General features: G+C 37.1%; 1 protein-coding gene across 1 annotated transcript in view; it reads right to left on the minus strand.

The window, feature by feature from the left end:
- Nucleotides 1–25,856, minus strand: part of LOC150105077 (uncharacterized) — a 252,392-nt gene that overhangs the window by 83,086 nt on the left and 143,450 nt on the right. Inside the window, exon 5 of the mRNA XM_090395112.1 lies at nucleotides 6,616–6,697. Within this exon, the coding sequence (XP_090251238.1) occupies nucleotides 6,616–6,697 (82 nt within the window). The remainder of the gene's footprint in view (nucleotides 1–6,615; nucleotides 6,698–25,856) is intronic.

Below are 25,856 nucleotides of genomic sequence, written 5' to 3' on the forward strand. Positions count from 1 at the left end.
ATGCAGTGTCGCCACTGCAAGACTTTCATACCACCATACTTCAACATTTCTGGTCGAATATCATCAACTCCTGCTGCCTTTCACCATTTCAAGCCTTTGATGGCTTTTTCTACTTCAAATATGGATGTGTATTCCTGACTGTATGCCTGTTGAGTGTTTTTTGTTTACCACTGTGCTATCATTGCTTGTTTCATTTAGCAATTTTTCGAAGTAATTACTCCATACTTCAAGGATATCTTTTTCTCCCGTTTTCATGTCACCTTTATCATCTCTTACTCCTTTTGCAGCACTCTTTCCTTCATTCCTAAGCTTCTTCAACAACCTCCAGAATATCTTGCCACCTTCTTGATATTTATTTTCTATTTTCTTGCCAGTCCTCCCATGTATTTTGTTTAGCTAGTTTTACACAGTGTTTAGCTTTCTTACATTTATCTCTGTATTCTCTAAGAGCACAAGCTGACGTATTTGACAAAAACTTTTGATATGATTTCTTCATTTCCTTCACTGCCTCTTTAACTTCCTGTGTCCACCATGGAGTTCTGATTTTTCTATCCTTGCAGACAACCTCACCACATGCCTCTCTGGCTGAATCAATCAAGGTTTTGCCAGAATCTCCAAGGTTTGGCTCCTGTTCTCAAATTTTTTCATTTTTTCTTCAATAATCTTTGTGTATTTTAGTCTACAGTTCACATCTGAGAGCTGCTCAACTTTTATTCATTTTAAAACTTTCTTTACATGTTATTCTTTTCAATATGAAATTCAATTTCATCCTGCTCAAGACTAAATAGTGATCACTTCCAATTTCAAATCCTCTGTACACTCTGGTGTCCTGCACCAGGGAGAAAACATCACTATCAGCAATAACATAGTCAATGAGACTTTCCTTGCCCCTCTTCTCTCCATGTGAATTTGTGCACATCTTTATGTTGGAACATGGTGTTAGAAATAACCAGTCCATGTCCTGAGCAGAAATCCAACAGGTATTTGCCATTATTATTAGCTTTGCTCTTTTCTCCAAATTTTCCCAATATATTTTTGTATGTCTGACAATCATTTTCTACTCTGCTATTTAGATCCCCAACAAGGACCAACTTTTCCTTTTTCATTGTGTCAGTTGCTTTCTCTAAATCCTCAAAAAATTCCTCCACTTCTACCTTAGTAGAACCTTCTGTGGGCCATAGGCACAAATAAGTCTCATTGTCCAGTTCCCTCTGATATTTGCCCACATCACTCTACTTGAGACTGCCTGCCATTCAAGAAGATTAGCCTCATATTTAGTTTTGAATACAATGGCTGCTCCTTCTTTTCCTTGGTTGTCGTTGCCTGAATATAACATTTTGTATTTATTGCTCAGAAAGATCTCACCAGTTTTTGTCTTTTTTGTTTCAGTCACCCCTATTATGTCGATCTGGTACTTATCTAATTCCTCAGCTAGTTCCATTTCTTTGCCATTCAGGCTTCTTATGTTGATGTTATCGATCTTTAACTCTGGCGATGTTGAGTTGGGATGGTTTTTCACATTTGTTCCAGTGGTTAACTTTTTGCTGTTCACCTTGGTTCCCTGGTGAAAACAACGGGGATCCTTGTTTAACTGGTCGACGCCCCAGCCGGCATGAAATTTTGTCATGTTGTACCATCATTTTGTATTTTGGCTTAAGCCAATAAGAACAATTTGGTCGGCTAAATCCCAAATTTCCAGCCCATTCTCATTCGTTTCATATCCAGGTAGATACCCAACAGGGTACACCATAAGAAGGTGAGGACTGGACATTAGGTCAGAAGCTCTGGTTGGTTCTCCGCATTCCTTTAAAGGCTATGTGGAAATCTCCTCTCAGTTATACAGCTTTGACCCTTAAGCACTCCTATATAAATTTTTGGTATCTTTATTTTATGAGTCACATTACTTGTCTGTTCTTTGTACTTTTTGTAAATTAAAGATGCCAAGAAATTATTATTATTATTATTATTATTATTATTCAGGCTTTCATGGAGTCAAAAGACTCATCACGGGAGGGCCTTCTTAGGAAACACGAAGTCTATCAAGACTCATCGCAGGAGGTCAATGCTAGGAAACACAAAGTCTATCACAGCACTCCTTAAACTTATTGACCATTCTCGCTCTCACCGCTCTATCAGGCAATGCATTCCATGGTTCAACCACCCTCCATGCAAAGAAACCACTCCTCACCCTCTTGCTCACAGTTTCCTTCCATAACTTCTAGGGATGGCCCCTTGTCTTTGCTCCTTCCCACTGCTCAACCAAGCGAAAGAACTCCCCAGTGTCAATCCCTGTAACCACCTCTCAACAGTTTAAAAGTCTCAATCATATCACCTCTCCTTCTTCTATCCACCAAACTGTGCAGTCTACATTCCCTCAGCTGATCCTCAAAATTATATTCTTGGTTTAATTCTTTATCCAAGTGTAAGTTTGTGCCTGAAGTATTTTCAGGACTGGGCAACTTGTATATAGAAGCTAATGACTTCACATCACTTACCTTAGTATCCCATAATGCAAAGCACATATCCTACGGACGTAATACATTCTGACATTTTTATTGACCAATACCAAAGCATCATTTATATCTATTCCACTCAGGTCCTCATTCCATGATATAGCTCCATGCTATCTCCTAAGCTTCTTCGTAATCACTGACCTTTGATTTCTACATATATATCCTTTCCTCAGAGAAGTTCATATAATAACTTCTGTGACTGGCATATGATTGGCTCATGTGACTGGCTACGACACCTTATGGTAACTCCTTCCAATGAGGAAGATCAGACACCTATTCATAATCACATTCACTGATGATATGGTCTAATCTAAGATTCTCAACCGTCATGTATTTGCTGTTACATATTGCCTAAGATAGTTGTTCTTCATGAACTCAAGAAATTTGTTTTCCTTATTCCCAGATTCTTCATTTCAATCAATATTATCATGATTAAAATTACCTATAATGATCATCCTTTCTTGTTTTCCTTGTCACCGACCTCCACATTTCCTAGACTATAGTAACATCAAACTAAATATCTTTTTCCATTATTCTCCGCTTTACACCATACTAATACATATCTCAAAACCACTATTTAATCTTTACATCTCCAATACTAGAACAATTCCCCTATTATCATTGCACTCCCCTTCATCCTTGCTCTTCCTATCCTCATGATAAACATCGTACCCTTATATTTCTATTCTCATCAAAATATCATCCTCATTTAACCATGTTTCATTTATTCAGGTAAATAAACTTAATCAGAGATACTCCTGGCATTCGTGAACAAAAAGAGCAATTCACTTTTGGATCTGCAACTAGTTCCTTATGCCACTTGTGACTTCTCTGCACCTGCTTCTGATTGCTCACCTTTATAACCCCTTATCCTATAAATCCTCTCAGACTCAAATATTCCCATTACATGCATTCATTAGTGCTTCTAGAATCCACTCTCATTATGTTTTGTGCATTCTTATCTCTTGTGTCACTGTGCATTCTTATCTCTTGTTCCTCACTCAATTCACATGCACTTCTGTCTCACCTGTTCCACTCTTCTGCTCTTTCATATAACTTCTTACCCCCTCTGATCTCTTGTTCATATCACTCATTAGATTCCAAGCTAGTCTCTCCTTGAATCACACCAGATCCATTTAAATGCCATCTACTGCCTTTATTCAATTCCATCCATTTCAAAAATGTATCTCATACATTAATAACAATGGTCTACCACCTAAAGACTTTTACAAACATCCATACTACAGTGGGATATGAATTATCTACCAACATACCATTCATAAGATATGCTTCCTCTGTTTGAAGAAAGTGATCATGTAGTTTTCTTGACCTGAGAGATTGCCAGACATGCAGAATTTTCTGTTAAGAAGAGATATATGTGGAATTACAAAGCAAGTGATTGCGACAAACTGAGGAGTCAGCTTTCAGCAGAGCAAATAGCATAAGAATTTGCAGAGGAGAGATGTTGGTGCATGAGAAGTGGTCAAGGGGGGGGGTGTTTGAAGAAAACAGTATCTGATTATATACCTAGAGTCAGAAGGATAAATCAGGTAGGAGTTAGATGGATGAATAGCTTAATTAAGCAGGAATTGCACAGAAAGGAAAGGTTGAGGAGGGATTATAAAGAAAAGGTAATCAGTGCCAGTATAAACAGTATGAGGCACAGGCAAGAAGAATGATCGGTATGGTAAGGAAGGGTGAAGCTAATTATGAGAGACAACTAGCTGATGAGGCCAAAAGAAATCTTGAAGAGTTCTTTCACTGTGTGGCAAGTAAAAGCAGGAATGATTATGGATGACTTTAAAAAATGCTGATGGTGAAGAGATAACAGAATCAAACCAAACAGATGAATTACTGAGTGAGCATTTTGTAGGGATGCACCATATAGGTAGTGAGATTGTAATGCCAGATGTGGCTGACTGATAAGAGAATAGAAATTGAAGAAATGGAGGTGCTTAAAATATTGCAGAAACTCAATACAAATACAGCCATGGGATTAGATGGCATATCTGCCTATGCATTACGAGAATGTGCAACAGAATTATCAGCTCCTCTAACTAAGTTGTTTAGGCCTCAGTACTGGGAAGGTATCACTGGAGTGGAAAGACGGCAAAATAGTCCCTTTTCATAAATGAGGCTCCAAGACAGAAGTAGCAAATTAGAGGCCAATCAGCATCTCAGGAGTGGTGACTAAGGTATTGGAGAAATTGGTAAAGGCAGAATTGAAGACTGAGTGGATAGGAATATGGCACTCTATAAGGGATAACATGGTTTTATGATGGGTAAGTCTTGCCTTAGTAATTTGCTTACTTTTTATATTGCTAAACATTGCAAAAGCATTTGACAAAATTCCACATAGAACTATATTGCATAAATTGGAACAAATGGGGGTGGATATGAATCTGGTGATTTGGGATTTGGGTTAGAGGATGGCTGATGGACAGATATCAAAGATTGGTTTATGGAGAGGTTAAGTCCAGGAGAAGACAAGTGATCAACAGTGTACTACAGGGCTCAGTATTTGGTCCTCTATTGTTTAATTTGTATATCAGTGATATAGGAAATGATTCAACAGGAATTATTCAGTTGTTTACTGGTAATGCTTAACTGAGAAGAGCAATGGTAATAATAATAATAATAATAATTGTATGATGATACACAGCCATGAGTCCCCTTTAAGGGGAGGTATGGCACCATCTCAGTCCCCTCAAATTTTATCTGGACTGTGGAACTGGCATAGCTGATGAATCAGACCTATGGCTGGGTCGGTATTCCTGAATGTAATCCATGTGTGTTCACTGGACTGGTTTGCCTGCTTGCGGGAAGAAAAACCCCAGATAAACTGGTGGAAAAAACCCTACTGTCCACACCCAAGACTGGCAAATTTGACTATGGCTGAGGAGGATCCTTAAGCTCCTCACGTTGTCGACGGGAATCGAACCTAGGACACTCCTTTCCCAGGCATATGGTTACAAAACGCAACTAGGCTAACCGTGCGGACAAGAGCAGTGGAAAATGAAGGCAATGCAGAGATCCTGCAGGAAAACTTAAACAGACTAGCAGTATGATCAAAGGTGAATGGCTGCCAGTTTAATGTGGCCAAGTGTAAGGTGATGCACTTTGGGAAGAGATCAGAAGCTGTGTACTATATTGGTGGAACTGAACTCTGCAGGAATGATGAGGCTAGATACTTGGATGTGATTGTGGGAATTGAAGTTTAGAGGGCATATTTCGAAGGTAACCAAAACACTACATCAGATTATGTGGTTGTATAAAGAGCATGCTAACAAGCAGGGATAGAGAGGTTCCCCTATATGCCACATCTGGACTACACTGCACAAATCTGGACTCCAGGATTCTGTGAGGATGAAGAAGTTATGATGAAGATCCAGAGGTGAGTGACAAAGTTATTAAAAGGGTGTTATAAGATATACACTGAAGACTTTGTGAAGTCTTCAATGTATATCTTATAAGAAGATTTTCAGTACATGGCAAGAAGAGAGATAGAACAAAGGGTTACCAGCAGAAGTTGCATAAGAGTGTGGTTAGCAAAGGTGTTAGGACTAGATGTTTTTGCTTGGAGGGTGCTGAATAAATGGAATAGGTTGCTAGAAGTGGTTGTGAGTATTTCATCAGTGAATGAGTCCAAGAAGAGGTATGACAGGTATTGTGTAAATAATGGATCTACTACAATGAGTCTTCTGACTCCACAGAGATACCCGTGTAATAATAATAATTATTTTTGCTTGCCATCTCAACTCATCATTGTCATACCTTAGCAACACACTGACTACTTTTCCTACCACATTGTTATCTTTCACTCTCCTCAAGAACCTCCTGCTAGCTGTCCTCAAATTCTTCTTTTGTTCCACTAAATGTAAATTTCAGTATTCAGATCGGCACCTCTGAAAATAATTTTGTTGTTATAATATTATATTCAGAGCAATTTGGTCCAATGGGATATCTGATTCATATGAAAAAAAAAAAACTCTGAATATTAAAAATAAGAATATTAAACCTGTTGAAAGTGACGAAATTATTTGTAAACTGTTTAAAATGAAAGTTAAGATGAAATATTTGTAAACTGGTTTTTATTACTTACTTGCAAAGGAAGCTCTCTGTTACGTGGAGGTCTAATACGAAATCGCATTAATTCAAACAAACAAGCATCAGGAGGATGAAATCTAACAAAAATATACATTTATAATAAGAAATCTATACTACAGATTGCACGTACAAATATGGCATATTAAATCAGATATTACGTTATTAATGTTATAACTCATCACTGTTTGTGAGGCAATAAAAAGCAAACAAAAAAGAAAACTTTCCTTCTTTGTGGGCATGTGTGTGAAACTCAAAAACAGTATCTAATGAGTACATGTTATTAAATGCAAAATAAGAAATAAATTCATGCTTACATAAAAATAATCATTTTTATTTTCACTTAATGTATTTACGAACATTTTCAGTATGAAAGATGAACATCACAAGCATTTATGACAGAATGATCCCTATATAAAATCATGAGTTGTATTGAATGATATAGTCTAACACTCTAACTATAATAAACATAATAAGTTTTACCAAAAAAAAAATTAACATCAACAGACAACATTGAGCAGCGCGCTTTTAATCACAACGAGAAAAAGTGCAGTCCACAAGGTCTTAGGATGTACTCATTACGGAAATGCCTCACAATGTTTCATGACAGTCTTTCGAAAAGAACCGGCTTTTGTGTTGGACTTTAGTCATCTTCTGTAAGCTCAGCTTAATCTAGCTCATAGTACTTGTAACAGGTAGAATGCATGTTAGTTTATTTTAACGATATTGATTACAACACAGAATGATAAAATAATTAATATTTATTCACTTATTAGTTGATATTTCGCTGGTAGTATATCGAATCTTTAGAGCACAAGAACAGTTTCTCACAGTACATGAAACAACAACAACAATTTGGTATGACAGTGGGACTGGTTTAAAAAAAATGTAAGTGAAAAAACACAAGGAACAAAATCCTAATTGGACTTTAGTTCCTTGTTCTGGTACAATTTTTTTCACCTAGTCTCACTGTCAACTGAATGGTTGTTGTTTCGTGTACTGTGACAAAATGTTCTTGTGCTCTGAAGATGCTGGATATAATACCAGAAAAATATCAGCTAATTGACAGAAGGGGATATAATAACAGGAATAGAAGTTGCTGGGTACAGTATTTTTCATCAGGATAGGAGGGGAAAGCGTGGTGGTGGGGTACTGCTTATGATAAGTGATGACCTATGTCCTCTAAGAGGGGAGGCTTTGGAAGGAAGTGAGACAAATGATTTTGAGAGCATATGGTGTGAGGTAGAGGTAGGCAAGACAGGATATTTAGTGGGGTGTTGCTACAGACCCAGGAGCACGGAGGATGGGGACCAGGAGATGTTTAGACAGCTAAGTTTGGCAAGTGCAAGAAGAATGATTGTTATGGGAGATTTTAACTACAGTAGTATAAATTGGAGAGAGGAAGATGCATGTAGCAATAGTGGAATGGAATTTCTAGAATTCTTGAGGGACAAATGTCTTAGGCAACACGTAACAGAGGGAACAAGAGGTTCAAGAGTTTTAGATTTGGTTATAGCATCAGAAGAGTTGATAATAACTGAGATGACATCTCTCCCACCAGTTGGAGAGAGTGACCATATGGTTTTGACTTGGAAAATGAATAGACATGCAGGAGTATCAAAGTGACGGGAACTTATGTGGAATTATAAGGCAGGTGATTATAATAGTCTTAGACGTCAACTTCGGGAAGTTTCATGGAGGGAGGAATTGGAAGGCCGGGATATCGTTAATGCGTAGGAAATTGTGAAAGAATATTTGTTAGCAGCAATGGTAAGTTGTATACCACGAGTGAAGAAGAGGACACAATTTGGAGTAAAGTGGATGACAAACAATATTAAACAGGAATTGCATGTGAAAAAGAGGCTATGGAAGAGATATAAGGAGACAGGTGAAGAGAGGATGTGGGAAGAATATAAGACACAGGCCAGAAGAGTGACTAGTGTAGTAAGGAAAGCGAAACTGGAATATGAGAGGAGATTGGCCCTAAGATCCAAAGAAAATCCTAGGGAATTTTTTAGCTATGTGGCCAGTAGGAGGAGAAATGACTGTGGAAGAATGATATTGTGGGATAAAAATGGGAATAGAGTGACTGATGCAGAGGACATAGTGGAATTGTTCAATGAACACTTTATTGGAGTATTTCATCCTGGAGGAGTCAGTTTTAATGCTAGAGGGATAGGGCAGGTTCAAGGTTTAGAGGTACAGGAGGAGAGTGTGTTTCAGATACTGAGAACTCTGGATGTCAATAAAGCTTTGGGACTGGATGGTATTTCACCACGAGTTTTGAGAGAATGTGCTAGGGAACTGACAGTCCCTTTAACCTGGCTTTTCAATGAAAGTCTGGATTTGGAAAAGGTGCCCAGGGAATGGAAGGAAGGTAAGATAGTGCCATTGCATAAGGGTGGTAACAGACTGGAAGTGTCTAATTATAGACCAGTCTGTGTGTCATCAGTAGTTGTTAAGATCTTGGAGAAAGTAGTGAGAGACCATATACAGCACTGGGCAGATGAGGGTAATGTTATCTGTATGAGTCAACATGGATTTGTGAAAGGGGGTGCTCTTGTTTTAGCAATATGCTAGCCTTTTATAATAAAGTTACAAGAACATTAGATGAGGGAAAGGCATATACTGCAATTTTCTTAGACTTAGCAAAGGCATTTGACAGGGTGCCACATGATAAGATGATATTTAAGTTGCAACACATGGGTCTGGATGTCAGATTGGTCAACTGGATTCAGGATTGGCTGTCTGATAGGTATCAGAGAGTTGTGTGTATGGTGGAGCAGTTTCAAGTGGACAGAAGGTTACAAGTGGGGTCCCACAGGGCTCAGTACTAAGACCTATATTGTTTAACCTTTATATCAATGACATTGCCAATGGATTGCAAGGGGATATTCAGTTGTTTGCGGATGATGCGAAGCTGGGAAGGATTATTAGTAATAGTGCAGATGTGGTAGCCCTGCAAGAGGATTTGAATAAGCTAGATAGATGGGCAAATGAATGGGGTTTTGAGTTTAATGCACCAAAATGTAAGGTCTTGAGGTTTCGGAAACATCGATGGGATGCTGCATACTGTATGGGAGGAGTTATACTGGAGGAAGTTGGGGAGACAAAAGATCTGGCGTTGTTTATTGATAGAAACCTGAAGTTTAGGGGACATATTGCAAAGGTGGTGAAGGTAACACAGAGGATTGCTGCAATTATGAGAAGGACACTGACCTGCAGAGATAGGAGGGTTATCATCCCATTGTATAAGTCTTGATCAGACCACACTTGGACTATTGTTCTCAGATTTGGTCCCCAGGATTTGAAGGGGATAAATTAACTGTGGAAAGGGTACAAATGCGGATAACAAAGATCGTTTCAGGACTGTACAATGTTAGTTATGAGGATTGGCTGAGGGAGTGTGGACTAAAGAGTTTGGTGGATAGAAGAAGGAGAGGTGATATGATTGAGACTTTTAAACTGTTGAGAGATGGTTACAGGATTGACAGTGGGGAGTTCTTTCACTTGGTTGAACAGCAGGAAGGAGTGATGACAAGAGGCCATCGCTTGAAGTTATGAAAGGAAACTGTGAGCAAGAGGGTGAGGAGTGGTTTCTTTGCATGGAGGGTGGTTGAGCCGTGGAATGCATTGCCTGATAGAGTGGTGAGGGCGAGAACAGTCAATGAGTTTAAGGAGTGGTATGATAGACTTTGTGTTTCTTAGGGGGGACCTCCCCTCGATGAGTCTTGACAGACTTTATGTTCTTAGGAAGGAACTCCCATGATAAGTCTTTTGACTCCATGGAAGCCTGAATAATAATAATAATAACAATTTAATAAATATTATTTTAATATCATTCTGTGTTGTAATCAATACTGTTAAAATAAACTAACATGTACTACCAACACATAAGCCTTTTCACTCATTTTAGGATGGAATGCAAATATTAAATGTCATGAGTTCAAAGTATCTTGATAATCAAATATTCTTCGAAATAAGGTTGTTAACTTGGAAGTTTCTCGAAAGGCAGAGTAGTCCTATTTTTTTCTTTTCTTTTCTTTTTTTTTTTCATATGAATTCCATCCACCCTGAAAGGTTGTTGCCCTGTTGTCAAGAGTGGGCTAAGGGTTAAATAATTTGATTATCCTGCTGTATAAGACCAAATATAACACTTTTTTCAAGTATTTCAGATCATCAGTAAGCAGGATTTCATGCCATGCAATCACAACTATCTACCAACTAAAGACTTTTACAATCATCCATTCTAGAGTGGGATTTGAATCTGAAATTTGTTGCTTGGAGACTGAAGATGTTACCCACTCAACCAATCCAACATGTTGACAAAAGCATTACTGAAAATCTACTTTATTATCCAATGATGAATCTGCCAACTCCATGAAGGGTGTAATAATAATAATAATAATAATAATAATAATAATAACACTTTAAAGATTCCATTTGTTGTTAATAAAGTATCCATGGAACAAAGGAAGTGATCACTATAAATTTTGATATGGATAATGACAAGAATGAGTATGAATACAGTCCTGTTCTTATCTTCTTCAGTAAAATTGAGCTATTCAGAAAAGGAAAAAAGCCTGATGACTAAAGCTTAAGAATGATATTTCACATATCATCTGCTTACTGACAATCTTACTCAAAATTAGATTAATATTTTTTATGTGACTCACCTACAGTGCAAACAGGTATAATCCTATAGTTCCTTAGTACTAGGAAAATACTTAGGCTTATATATATATATATATATATAATTATTAACTGACTTAAACACCAAGAAAAATAAAAGAGATTTAATAAGGTTTTACTACTAGTTTCATTGGAAATGCCGACTTCATCAGTACAATGCCAGGGAGTAAACAACATCTTAAAAATATATTGTACTTTAACAAACACAGAGTTTAAAACAAGTAGTAATTGTGTTTGAAATGGAGTCTGAGCATTAGTTCTAGTGAAGCACTTTGCGTGTGAATGAAATCACTTATATACCAAAACCAGATTACAGCGCTATGTGAATCAGGTGGGCTGAAACTGAGATTGCTGTTTAGATGGGTAGGGTCAAGAACTATTTCTTTGGATTCCAAGATACGTCTCTCTAATTCATCGGAGCATTTATGGATGTTTGAAGTTAAGTTCCAGTCTATTTGATGTTGTCGTCCTTCAACATTGGTATTAGCAGAGAATAAAACGTGGCTGGATAGGGCACTAACACAGTTCTGTTGTAAGAAATGTCACGTCGATGTTCTTCTAGGCGGAGAGAGATGGACTTTTCTGTCTGGTCATAATATGGTTTGCCGCAACTGCAAATGATTTTGTAGACTCCTGGGAACTGAAGAAGGTTGTGTTTTACTTTAGGTTGACTGAAGCAAGATTGGAGTTTTGGTAAGGTGGAGAAATATGTTTTAACATTAAATTTCTTCAGGATTTTCACCAGTTTAGGAGAAAGAGAACTTATATACAGTAAGGAGAAGTAGGCTGTGGGGTTTGAGTTATCTTCATTACTTTGTAGATTACATACACTAAGACATAGATACTTTTAAGAGAGTAACTGTTATTTAAGAAAGTCCTTTGGAGATAATTAAGTTCATGTTGAAGTTCCTCTTCTTCTGACAACAAGGATCTCACCCGATGAGCTAGTGTGGAAATAATTCCTAATATTTGAGGGGGGTAGTGGTGAGATGAAGCATGTAGGTATCCATCGGTGTGTATTGGCTTCCTAAAGATAGAAATCTTGAGACCATCAGTTGTTCTAGTAAGTTTTATATCTAGAAAAGCCAGAACACCATTACTTTCTGGTTTGGATGTGAAGTTTATATTTTGATGAAAATTGTTTAAATGATCCAAAAGGTTTGTAAATTTTTCAGGCTGTGCTCCCAAATTAGGAAAATGTTGTCCACGTAATGCAGCCAGATTTTGGGTTTCGGTGTCGCTGAGGAAATGGCTTTTTCCTCAAAATCTTCAAGAAAAACATTGCCCAGCACTGGAGACAAAGGACTACCCATGGCCAAACCATTGTTTTGTAGATCTTGTCTTCAAATAAGAAGTAGCCTGAATCTATACAATGAAAAAGCGAAAATCTTCTTAGATAACTTGTTTTTTAAAAGACTAAGGACTTCCTGGGTTGGAACGTTGATGAACAGTGAGACTATGTCGAAGTTGACCATTCTGTCTGCTTTGTTAGAGTGGATGTTTTTGATCTTCGAGACAAAATCAGCAGAGTTTCTTGATATATGAAAAGCATTTTCCTGTGAGATGTTTCAAGGAGGAAGCGAGATATTTCGATATCTCGCTTCCTCCTTGAATTCCTAGGTAATTCCGAGGTGGATTTGAGAAGATTATTTGTCCGATTATGTAGGTCTCTCATGGGATCTCTTTGAAGTTCAGAGTAAGTATTATAATCTAATAATTCACAGATCTTTAGGCGATAATCGGTTCTATTCAGGATTTAATCAGATTTAATAAGGTTTCACTACTAGTTTCATCAGAAATGCTGACTTCATCAGGTAAATACAATACGAGGGAGTAAACAACATCTTAAAAATATAGTGTACTTGCAGGTTTGCATCCTGTGTTGGTAGATTAGAGGCAGCTTTTCCTATTTTCGTAAGAAAAAGTTCTTTAGGAATAGATCCAGGTGATGGGATGAAATTAAGTCCCTTGGAGAATATATTTATTTCTGCCGTTGTAAGAATATGTGAAGATTTATTAATGACAACATTGGAAGTTTATTTTGCACTTGGTTAGACTACCTTACCTCAGTCCAGAAGATATTTTCAGGTGCAAACTTTGTTTGCTTACACTTGGATAAAGGATTAAACTAAATTTATTAATGACAACATTGTTAAGAGTGTGTGAAGCAATATTAGAGGATTAACAGTCTTGCATACATTTAAGGAAATCAAATTTCCTAATCAGTTTATATTTATTGATGTTTTGGGTTCTAGCAAAAAGTACACTAATAGATTTAGTCTCATTCCAAGATATATTGTCTAACGAAGACTCTAGGCTGTTTTCTAATGTACCTTTTTTCAAGAACAAATAAGCTAAACTATGTTTGGTATTTTATTATTATTATTATTATTATTATTATTATGTATCCATAATCCTTTCTGCTAAAAGTTCTAGTTTGGCCTTGAGATAAATAATATGTCTCGTTTTGATGGACTCTTTAAATTGTAAGAACTTAGGAATGATTGAAAATGGAACTTACATCTTTTTAAGAACACTAGTCTGTTGATGAAAAGTCCAATATTTTTAAGGGTCTTCCGGTACTCTTTTATGAGATGTTGGATATCCTCATCAGAAGGAATATGGTTACTTACAGAGTGATTGACTCAGTTTAATGACATGTTTATAATTATTAACTGGCTTAAACACCAAGAAAAATATAAGAGATTTAATAAGGTTTCACTACTAGTTTCATTGGAAATGCCGACTTCATCAGGTGAATACAATCCCAGGGAGTAAACAATATCTTAAAAATATATTGTACTTTAACAAACACAGAGTTTAGAACAAGTAGTAGTTGTGTTTGAAATGAAATCTCTCTCCGCCTAGAAAAACATCAGCGTGACATTTCTTACAACAGAACCCATGCTAGTGTTCTATCCAGCCATGTTTTATTCTCTGCTAATACCAATGTTGAAGGACAACAACATCAAATAGACTGGAACTTAACTTCAAACATCCATAAATGCTCCGATGAATTAGAGAGATGTATCTTGGAATCCAAAGAAATAGTTCTCAACCCTACCCATCTAAACAGCAATCTCAGTTTCAGTCTACCTGATTCACATAGCGCTGTAATCTGGTTTTGGCGTACTCGTGATTTCATTCACACTCAAAGTGCTTCACATCAGAACTAACACTCAGACTCCATTTCAAACACAACTACTACTTGTTTTAAACTCTGTGTTTGTTAAAGTACAATATATTTTTAAGATGTTGTTTACTCCCTGGCATTGTACTGATGAAGTCGGCATTTCCAATGAAACTAGTAGTAAAACCTTATTAAATCTCTTTTATTTTTCTCAGTGTTTAAGTCAGTTAATAATTATAAACATGTCATTAAACTGAGTCAATCACTCTGTAAATATATATATATTTTTTTATTTATTTTTTACATAAACTGAAAATCATGATCTAGAAACCAAAGATTGAAATTTTTCAAGAACTTCATGCCTCCAACAAGCTGAGTTGTTGGTCTCATATCAGGCAATAAAATTCATCTTCCATTTAAAGACATTCACAAGCATCCATGTTCATAGTGAAATCTGAACCCACAACATGCTGGTTAGAGAGAAGAGACACTATCCAATTTTGACTAAACAGGCCAGCAACTTCTACACTAATACACTAATACTGAATGCAAAAACAGACTGAATGCTTACCATGAACATCCACCTTTCATTGCAATCTGCTGTTGGGCTGAATTCAATTAATACCAGCAGCAGACTGCATTTGCTGTGCTAGTTGCAAAAAAAAAAAAAAATATCCACATCACTATGAGCTTTAGTTCTTTACCCATGAATACTACAGGAGGACTTGACATGTTTATATAACTTAGTCTAAGCTCAGGAATGATACCACAGAAATGGAAAGAATATATGATAATTCCATTGTACAGGGTTCGTGCAAAACCAATGTGCCTAACTACCAACCCATCAATATCTCTGGATTGGCAGCGAAAATTTTAAAGGTGGTAAGAACTCATAGAGAAATGGGTTAACAGACAAGCTATACTCTACAAGGAACAGAGGGAGGTCATGTTTTAACAATTTGCTCATATTTTATAATAATATTACTGCTGAGTTGGATAAAGGGAGTGGATAGCCTCTCATATTGTTAGACTTTTGCTAAAGCATTTGGGTACCAGATGAAAGACTGTTGCATTAATGATATTGGGATGGGTTTAACTAGTGATATGCAGCTGTTTGCAGATGATGCAAAATTGAGAAGAGAGCAATGCAGAGTCAAACGGATGTTATGGCCTTACAGGACTTGAATAGACTGCATGAATGGGCAGGTAAGTGGAACTATCAGTTCAATGTTGCAAAGTGTAAAGTTTTAAGATTTGGTAAGCAACAATGGGATGCAAAGTATACACTTGGTGGAGAAACTTTAAAGGAAGTAGAGGAAATAAGAGATCTAGGAGTGATGGTGGACAAGGACCTGAAATTCAGGGGCCACATTGCACAAGTTGTGAAGATGTCACATCAGATAATGGCAATGATGTGGAGGACCCTTACATGCAGAGATAGAGGTCATGATGCCATTGTATAAGGCTTTGATCAGGCCTCGTATGGATTATTGTGTATGTATTTGGTTGCCAGGTTTTCCTGGTGACAAGAATATTGGAAAGGTTCCAGAGAAGATTATTCACAAAGGTAGGGAATATTGGAAAGGTTCCAGAGAAGATTATTCACAAAGGTAGGGAATATTGGAAAGGTTCCAGAGAAGATTATTCACAAAGGTAGGGAATATTGGAAAGGTTCCAGAGAAGATTATTCACAAAGGTGGGCAGTGGTCTTTGGAATGTGGAGTATTATGACAGATTGAGAGAATGTAAGTTGCAAAACCTCCTGAATAGAAGGAGGAAGAGGAACGGAGGGGATATGATTGAGACATATAAGCTAGTCAGAGATTGTTTACATTTACATTTATTGTGTCTACATTTACAACACATGCATTGCTAGTGTTGTAAATGTAGACACATTGAATCAATTTCAGGCATAGTTGGATGAGCATTGTGAGCAATAGTGCAATAGTGTGTACCTTCCACAATGAGTCTCTGACCCCATGGAGGTCAGATGATGATAATAATAATAAAGAGAATATGGGACTGGAATATAAACTGATGACCTGAATAAGTGAATTTGGTTACCATGAACATCCACCTTTCATCGCAATCTGCTGTTGGTCTTAATTCCATTAATACCAGCAGCAGCAGACTGCATTTGCTGTGCTAGTTGCGAAAAAAAATTATCCATATCACTATAAGCTTTAGTTCTTTTCCAATGGATAGGACAGGAGGACTGTTGGTTGACAGATATTTATCAGATTAGTATACGGTAGATGTAAATCTGTCAGATTTAAGGTTACCAGTGGTGTATACAGGGTTTTACTCTTGGACGTTGTTGTTCAATCTTTACATTAATGATATTATGAAGGATCGGACAGGAGATATTATTATTATTATTCTGTGAAACCTCCAAGGAGTACAACGACTCATCGAGAGAGGCTCCATCTCCACCAATCAATCCACCAACTACAGTGAAATGCATCATCTACACCAATGCCATCTACTGTCCACTACTGCCACTTGTATTTTCACAGAAAATCACAAACATCCATGCTCACAGTGGGATTTGAACCAACAGCCTTTTGGCTGGAGAGCAGATATGCTAACCACTCAGCCAATCAGGCTGGCACTTACAAAATGATTTCAACAGGCTGAAAATGTGGGCAAATGATAATGGCTTTCAATTCAATGTTAGTAAGTGTATAGCTATGCACTTTGGTATTACGAGATTTCTAACAACATATTATATTGGCACATTCAAATACAACTCAGAGGATAATTGCAATGTTGAAACAAACACTGACATGTAAGGATATGGAAGTCTTTTTGCCTCTTTACAAGGCCTTGATATGATCCCCACCTTGGTGACTGTGCACAGATTTGGTCTCCTAGGTTTCAAAGAGATAAAGAAGCTGCGGAAAGGTTGCAAAGAAGAGTTATAAATATGATATCAGGAATCTGAAATGTAAATTACAAGGATAGATTGAGAATATGTGGACTGCAAACAATGAGGAGAAAGAGGGTTGATATGACAGGGGTTCAAAAACTTTTGAGAGGACATTGTAGGAGATAAAATTTTTCATTATATGAAAGGTGGAGAGAGAACAAGAGGCATCCATAGAAGTTAAGTTTGTGTGCAGTTAAGAAAAGGGTGAGAGCTATAGCTTTCTCTCATGGAACAGTTTGCCTGTTGAAGTTGTGAATGCATCTAGCATAAATAGATTTAAGAGAAGGGATGACAGCTGGTGTGGATGATGTATGGCCTCCTCAATGAGATCTTGACTCTATGGAAGTCTCTCAGATAATGGAGATAATAATATGTAATAATAATAATAATAATAATTATTATTATTATTATAATAAATACTATGACACCATTCAATAAATATATGATGCACTTAGCAAAAGTAATTTCTCAGTCATATTATTATTTGTCTTTGGTTTTGAAGCAACAATGTTAATCATTAACATTAACCAACTCCATGGAATTAACAAACATTGTGGGCAGTCCCACTCAACTACCAACATATTTATCACACTGTGAGTTAATTATTTACACTTTTCCACATTCACAATGTCTTCTGGCAGTACATTCTATACACGATATAAAAAATATATTCTTCATTTCTTGCTGTGAACTATATGGTCCTTTATCTCCACCTGCAATCTTTGAATAATCCTTTCCATGTTTCCTTCCTGTGGAGCAACTGCTGTTTGATGAGCAGGATGGTGCACATAGTCAAAATAAATTGAGTAAGACTAAGGAACAAGGGGGGGGGAGAGAGAGAGAGAGAGAGAGAGAGAATCATAAGAAGCAGATTGTGAAAGTACACATGGAAGCTAGATACAAGGGTGTGAGAGTGATTAAGGTAGGATAGAGTGTTAGAATTCATAAGAATGAAGTTAAGGAGAGGAACAGAGAAATGAGAGTGGTCAGGATTTGGGGGGGAGGGGGGAGGTATAGTAACTAGAATGAATCAGAATAGTGTTTGTGGAATTGTTGTGTTCATATGCTAAATGCAAGGAACATCAAAAATAAGGGTACAAAGTTTATTGCACTGATTGAGTTAGTATACCCAAAGTTAACTAAAGATGAAACTTGATTAATTGAGGATGATATAGAAGCAGGAATAGAAATGGAAGGATAAATAATTGTCCAGAAGGATAAGGAGATAAAAAAGAAGGGAGTAATGATTGAAGAGGACTTACCTGCTACTAAATACATGAGAAAATTTGAGAATATTTGGTGTGAGACTGAAATAAATAGAATCTTCTTCTTTGCTTATTTTCATCCACTGCTGGACATAGACTTTCCCCTTAACTTTCCAGTTCTGTCTGTTTTTAGCCAATGTCCAGCATCTCATGTTAAATCTTTTTGGATCATCCCTCCATCTTGTTCTCTGATGACCTTTCCTTCTCTTGGTACCACTCAGTGCTTCATTTTGGCCATCTTTCATCTAGAAGTCTACTAATATGGCCAACTCATCTCCACTTACTTGCTTTACAAGATTTTGCAATATCTTCTATTCCAGTCATCTCTCTAATATAATATTTCACATTCTATTCCTTTTTTTATGTGGAACATTCTTCTCTCTAGGCTCTTTGGACCACACACAACCTGTCTTCCTGTTTTTCAGTTGTTGTTCATGTTATTGTTGTGTTGCTTCCATAGGTAAACACTGGAATAATGCATATATATATATATATTAAAGAGCTTTCTTTTTAGGCATATAGGTAAATTTCCTAATAAGTAATCTTGATACAAAAAATGCTTTGTTTCCATGTGTGATTCTTCTACTTATTTCTTTTATCTTTTTTTCCTTAAAACTAACTAATTGACTAAGGTATATATAGTTCTCCACAATTTCAATATGATTACCTGTTAATTTTAGTTCAGCATGATCTGAATTTGTCACCAGTTTGGTTTTAGTTTGATTAATTTTTAAACCTTTTTTTGTGCTTTCTCTGTCAAGATCATTTAGCATTTCCTGAGCTTCTTTATTTTTTGCTAAAAGAAGAGTGTCATCTGCAAAACATAAGTGATTGAGAATTTTTTCCATCGTTGCTAATTCCATAGTTTTCCCATGAGACATTCTAAAAGACCTCTTCTAACATACCAGAAAACTTTGGTGATATACGATCTCCTTGCCTTACTCCTCTCCCAATACTAAATTCCTTTCCCTGATAAACAGAATAATTAATCTTTAATAAAGTATTCTTATAGGCCTGAAAAATTAGAGGATTACTAATTGTGAAATTTTTAGACAAATTATTATTATTATTAATAATTATGTTTCCTACCCCCCCCCCCTCCCACCACCACAAAAGTCAACAAAACTCGATCATACTAAAGAGCACTGTCGATAACCATGTAAAAAATACAGACTGGAATTCCCTACTTAAAATAAACGATCCTGTAACATTATACAAGAATTTTCAACTAAAGTTCACAGAAATATTACAAAAAAGCAACAAAATCTACACAAACGAGGCGACAAACAGACAACAATCCATGGATAAATGACGACATACTAAATACTATTACTGTAAAAGAAAATCTATGGAAAAAACTTAAAAAGTCACCCAGTAACACACAATTACAAACCTTATACAGAAACACAAGAAATAAACTAACAACAAAAATTCATAGGGCAAAAAGACGCTACTACTTCCAAAAATTCATGGAATATAATGACAACATTAAGCAAACATGGGCTACTCTCAATGAATTAGTAACCCAATAAAAGAAAACTTCAGCACAACATTTTATTGCAAAAAACTTCGGTCAGGACACAAACACAAACTAGCAGACCCATTCAACCATGCTTTCACAAACAACATCACACAACTCAAAAAAAAACAAACTACCAACGATCAACAAAAAACTACCGACACAAAGTCAACAACAAACGATGTATTTTCCACCCATAACAAAACAGGAACTGAAAGAAGCAATCCTACAACTAAAACCAAAGACCACTCCAGGAATAGACAAAATAAGACTCACAGACCTTATAACACACTTTGAACAAATAAATCCAATACTTTTGAAACTCATGAACATAATATTCGACACAGGCATTATTCCACAACAACTAAAAACTGCAGTAATTACGCCAATATACAAACACGGCAAAAGAAACGATACTCAGAATTACAGACCAATAGCTACACTACCAGTCATCACAAAAATTCTAGAAAAAATAACACGCACCAAACTACAGAACTATTTACAGAAGTACAACATCATCTCACAAAACCAATACGGCTTTCAGGAAACAAAAAGCACCATTACTTTATTAGAAGACATCGCCGACACAATAAACAAAGCTCTCGACAAAAACAAGTACACCGTCCTTATACTGCTGGACCTAACCAAAGCATTTGACATACTTGAACATGACATACTACTCACCAAACTATACTCAATAGGTATAAGAGGAACACTGCATACATGGTTCAAGAACTACCTCTCAAACAGAACACAAGTAACAAAAATAGGTACATGTCACAGTCGGAGTATACAAGTAAAACACGGTGTACCTCAAGGTGCGATATTATCACCTACTCTATTATTACTATTACTATTATTATTACTATTATTACGGGCAACTCCAGGGAGTCATTGGACTCATCGAGGGAGGCCCCAAATCATATTCATCACAACTATTTGACATTCATACAGTATCTATCATACCTCGCCTTAAACTCATTCACTGTCACAGCATCCACCACAGACTCAGGGAGCGCATTCCACTCATTCACTACTCTAAAAGTAAAGAACCCAGCTCTAACACCTTTACTAACCACACTTTTGCCCAGTTTCCATGGATGTCCCCTAGTCCTCCCACAATCAGCCCTGTTCTCAAAAATATCTTCTGAATTAATTTTATAGAAACCCTTCAGTAATTTGAATGTCTCAATCATATCTCCCCTCCTCCGCCTATCAACCAATTTTTGCAACCCACAAATCCTCAACCTGTTCTCATACGGTTCATTCCACAGACCTGCTATCATCTGTCACTCGCCTCTGGATCCTCTCCACCTCCTCCCCATCAAGAAGAAACCTAGGTGACCAAATCTGAGCACAGTAGTCTAGATGGGGTCTTATCAAGGCTCGATACAGAGGAACAATAACCTGCTTGTCTCTGCTTGTCATCATATTCTTCAGCAACCAAATGACTATTCGACATATACATTAACGATGTTCATAACATATCCATAAGAAGTCAAATATTTCAATATGCAGATGACACTGCACTACTAGCAATCCACACAGACATTAACACAGCTCTCTGCAAAGCACAAGACCTAAACGAAATCACAACATACTTCCACCCAAATGCAATTCTAATCAACGGCACCAAAACACAGATGTTGATAATACACAACCCAAGAATCATACGCCCTGCATCACTATTGATACATTGTCACACATACTGCTGCATTAACAACAAAAATACCTGCCAATGTTCCGAAATCAAACCTGTAACACACGCAAAATACCTCGTTCTCTATATAGATTCCCACCTTAAATGGACAAAACATATAGAATACCTACACACCAAACTCCGGATCATCGCAGCAAACTCTTCCAAGTTAAAGACATTATTCCACCCAACATAAAAAAACTCCTATATCACGGTATCTGCCAATCCCTACTCAGATACGGAATAACAGTCTATGTAAATACATAAAACAGCCACCTAACAAAATTAGAAACACTACACAGGAAAATCGTGTCAACAGTGATCTGGACATCTTACACGCAACAACCAATATCCGACAAGCACATGGCGATACATAGAATTCTGAGCATTAAAAAACCTGAAACACTACATGACATTAACAAGGAATTACTTCAACATCACCTATCGAAACAACAGAGACACATATCGTATAACACGACTTACAACAACTCTCTACATCCCCACACCCTTCAACAACTCATACGGTTCTTTTGTGAGATCACATCAGATACCCACGCAACTCAACAAACTACCAAGAAAGTTAAAACACGTAGATAACTACAGAACATTAAAAAACGAACTCTGGAAAATATACCAACAAAGTTAAGATACCATTAACACTAATATACACATCACAAATCACTAGCATCCAATGCCTACATCCCATACATAAACAATAGCAACAACACAAATAGTGAAGGCTAAATCCCACTCTCTTCATTAAAGCTAACCCAAGCTTCGAAGTAGGTGGGATTAACTTGCCTCACTCATCTACAAGTAATCAAATGCAGAAATTTGTATGTATCATCACTCTTTTTCAAACTTAAAAAAATAATAAAAATAAAATATAAAAATAAAAAATTATACAAAAAATTCTGTATAATCTTCATTGTTAATATTAGAACATGTGTTGTAAATACATAATATAAAGGCAAAAAAGTACTATTAAAAATTTTAATTGAAATCCAATGTAGGAATTGCAGCACATAGTGCTGAACTCTGTAAAATTATGAGGTGCAATGTCACACAAGATGTTTACTGTATGTATAAATATTTTAGCAATCAATAAAATATATATTTTTTTTATTAAAAAAATTAATTTAAAAAAAATTATAATTATTATTATGTTCCAAATTCCAGGCTTCCAACATAGATCATGTCGCCAAACAAAAAAGAGGGGGTGGAATATTAATATTTATCAAACAAAAATTAATAGCAAAAAAAACGGCCAATCAGTTTGAGCATGCTGAAACCCTTTACCTCGAAATCACTAATACCACCATCAGACAGCATCCCATAATACTAAATGCTATTTACAGGCCACCAAACCTAAACATGATAAAATTCTTGCATGGACTCCATTGCTGCTTTCACGCCAAGAAATATGCTCAACCGAATACCTAATGATAATTGGTGACATAAACATAAATATTGCAAACGAAAACCAGAACAACACTGTACAATACCTAGACACGCTATCCATGTATAATCTAATACAATAATAACATCAGGTACTAGAGTAGAAATATTCGGAAATACTATCACTGCCTCCTGTCTAGATCATATAAACGTCTGAGCACCACCAAACAGTTACACTGCATCAGTCATAAAGTGCAAAGTAGCAGACCATTACTTCACCGCTCTAAACCTGCAAACCAAGACAATATCTGTGTGTAGAGGCTTAAGTGCTGTGAGGACATCATGTTGGAGGCTTAATGGATTTTTTACAACACTCAAAAAGAATTAAAATAGAATTTAATACTTCCTATATTTCGTCCTAGTCACTAGGACATCTACGGGAATTACAAAAACAATTAATGTAACATATACACAAATAACAAACAATACTAAGCCCAACCACGTAGGTGACACTAAAGTCCTATCTAGGTAGAGCGCCCTCTAAGGGCAGTAGTAGGTGGCCTGGAATGTAAGGTGGGAACTCTGGTGATTAGTGTTTCCCAAATCTTCGGAAGCTAAATGCAACCGTATTTATTGAGATTTGGTTGGTTTTTGAGAGCTGCTGCTGCTTCTAAGAAAAGTCTCTCTTTCTTGAATTTGCTGTGGTGGAGCATGGCGGTTTTCTTCCATGATACCCTGTGGGTGGTGTCCAAAGCATGGTCAGCCAAGCCTGAATGGCCGTAGTTGTGTTTAACGATGTACGACTTGTGTTCCTCTAGACGGATGGATGCTGATCTGCCTGTCTGTCCAAAGTATGCCAGCTTACAGGAACAGGGTACTTTGTAAACTCCAGGCAGAGAGAGAGGAGGGAGCTGATCTTTTGTAGAACGGATAAGGGTAGCAAGTTTGCGGTGGGGCTTATATGCTGTGTGTAGGTTGTACTGTTTTAGTATCTTGGCTATTTTTTCGGATGTGCCACAGATGTAGGGTATGGTGATGGCATTTTTAAAATCTTGTTGACGAGAAGGACGGGGAATGGGGGAGGAGTTGATTATTTTTTTTGATACTGTGATCGCTGCAGCCATTGGAGAGGAAAGTGCTGTGTATGTGGTTAAGCTCAGTAGTGAGGGTGGTTCCACTGGAACAAAGATTGTGGGCTCTCTTGGTAAGAGTTTTAATAATGCCATATTGTTGAGAGGGGTGGTGGTGGGAGAGTTTGTGAATGTATCTGCCTGTGTGTGTGGGTTTTCTGTATACGGTGAAGGTAAGTGTATCATTAGGCAGGCGTGTGACTAAGGTGTCTAGGAAGGGTAAACATTTGTTCTTTTCCTTTTCCATAGTGAACTGGATTCTTGGATGTAGACTATTGAGATGACTGAGGAAGGAGTCTAACGTGTCTGGGCCATGAGGCCAAATAGAGAACACATCATCTACATATCTTAGCCAGATAGAAGGTTTGAGTGGGGCTGAGTCTATGGCTCGTTTTTCAAAATCTTCCATATAGAAATTGGCAAGGGGGGCGAGAGGGGGGAACCCATGGCAGTTCCCTCTATCTGCTTGTAGATTTTTTTGTTCCAAGAGAAATACCCAGAGTTAATGGCAAAGGAAAAGAGATCTAAGATGTCAGAGGGAAAAACGTTTTCTAAGAGAGATAAGGTGTCAATTAAGGGAATATTGGTAAACAAAGAGGAGATATCAAAGCTTACCAATATGTCTGTCTTATTCAAGGTTAAATTTTCTGTGAGGGCTTTAAAGTGGGTCAAGTTTTTTATATAGGAAGGGGACCTTCTGGTGAGGGAGATCAGAGAGTTGGCCAGCTGTTTAGATAGTCTATAGCAAGGTGCATTGGTGGCATCTACTATAGGCCTGAGTGGGGAATTGGGTTTGTGGATTTTTGGTAAACCGTATATTCGGGAGAGATGGGAGCGGAAAGGTTTAAGTTTTTTCGTGATGTCAGGGGGCCAGGAAGATACTTTTTTGAGTAAGATTTTTAGTTTCTTAACTTGTGTTTTTGTGGGGTCGTGTTCTAGCGGGATGTAGGTAGCGCGATCGCTGAGGATAATGTTCATTTTACGATTGTATTCACTGGTATTAAGAACGACTGTGGCATTACCCTTATCCGCTCTGGTGATGACGATACTTTTTTCTTTACGTAGTCTCAGGAGAGCCGTGCGTTGGGCATATGATAAATTACTTTTTTTTTTTTTTTTAAATTACTTTTTTGGCGGCGAAGAATGCGTGAGGAAGTTGGCTACGTCAAGTACTTGACGTAGCCAACATCCTCGCGCATTCTTCGCCGTCAAAAAGTAATTTATCATATGCCCAACGCACGGCTCTCCTGAAACTCTGTAAAGAAAAAAGTATCGTCATCACCAGAGCGGATAAGGGTAATGCCACAGTCGTTCTTAATACAAGTGAATACAATTGTAAAATGAACATTATCCTCCGCGATCGTGCTACCTACATCTCGCTAGAACACGACCCCACAAAAACACAAGTTAAGAAACTAAAAATCTTACTCAAAAAAAGTATCTTCCTGGTCCCCTGACGTCATGAAAAAACTTAAAC

Source organism: Typopeltis vanoorti, chromosome 7 (assembly GCF_054136105.1).
Source record: "Typopeltis vanoorti isolate ZY-2024b chromosome 7, IOZ_Tvanoo_1.0, whole genome shotgun sequence".
Classification (NCBI taxonomy): Eukaryota; Metazoa; Arthropoda; class Arachnida; order Uropygi; family Thelyphonidae; genus Typopeltis; species Typopeltis vanoorti.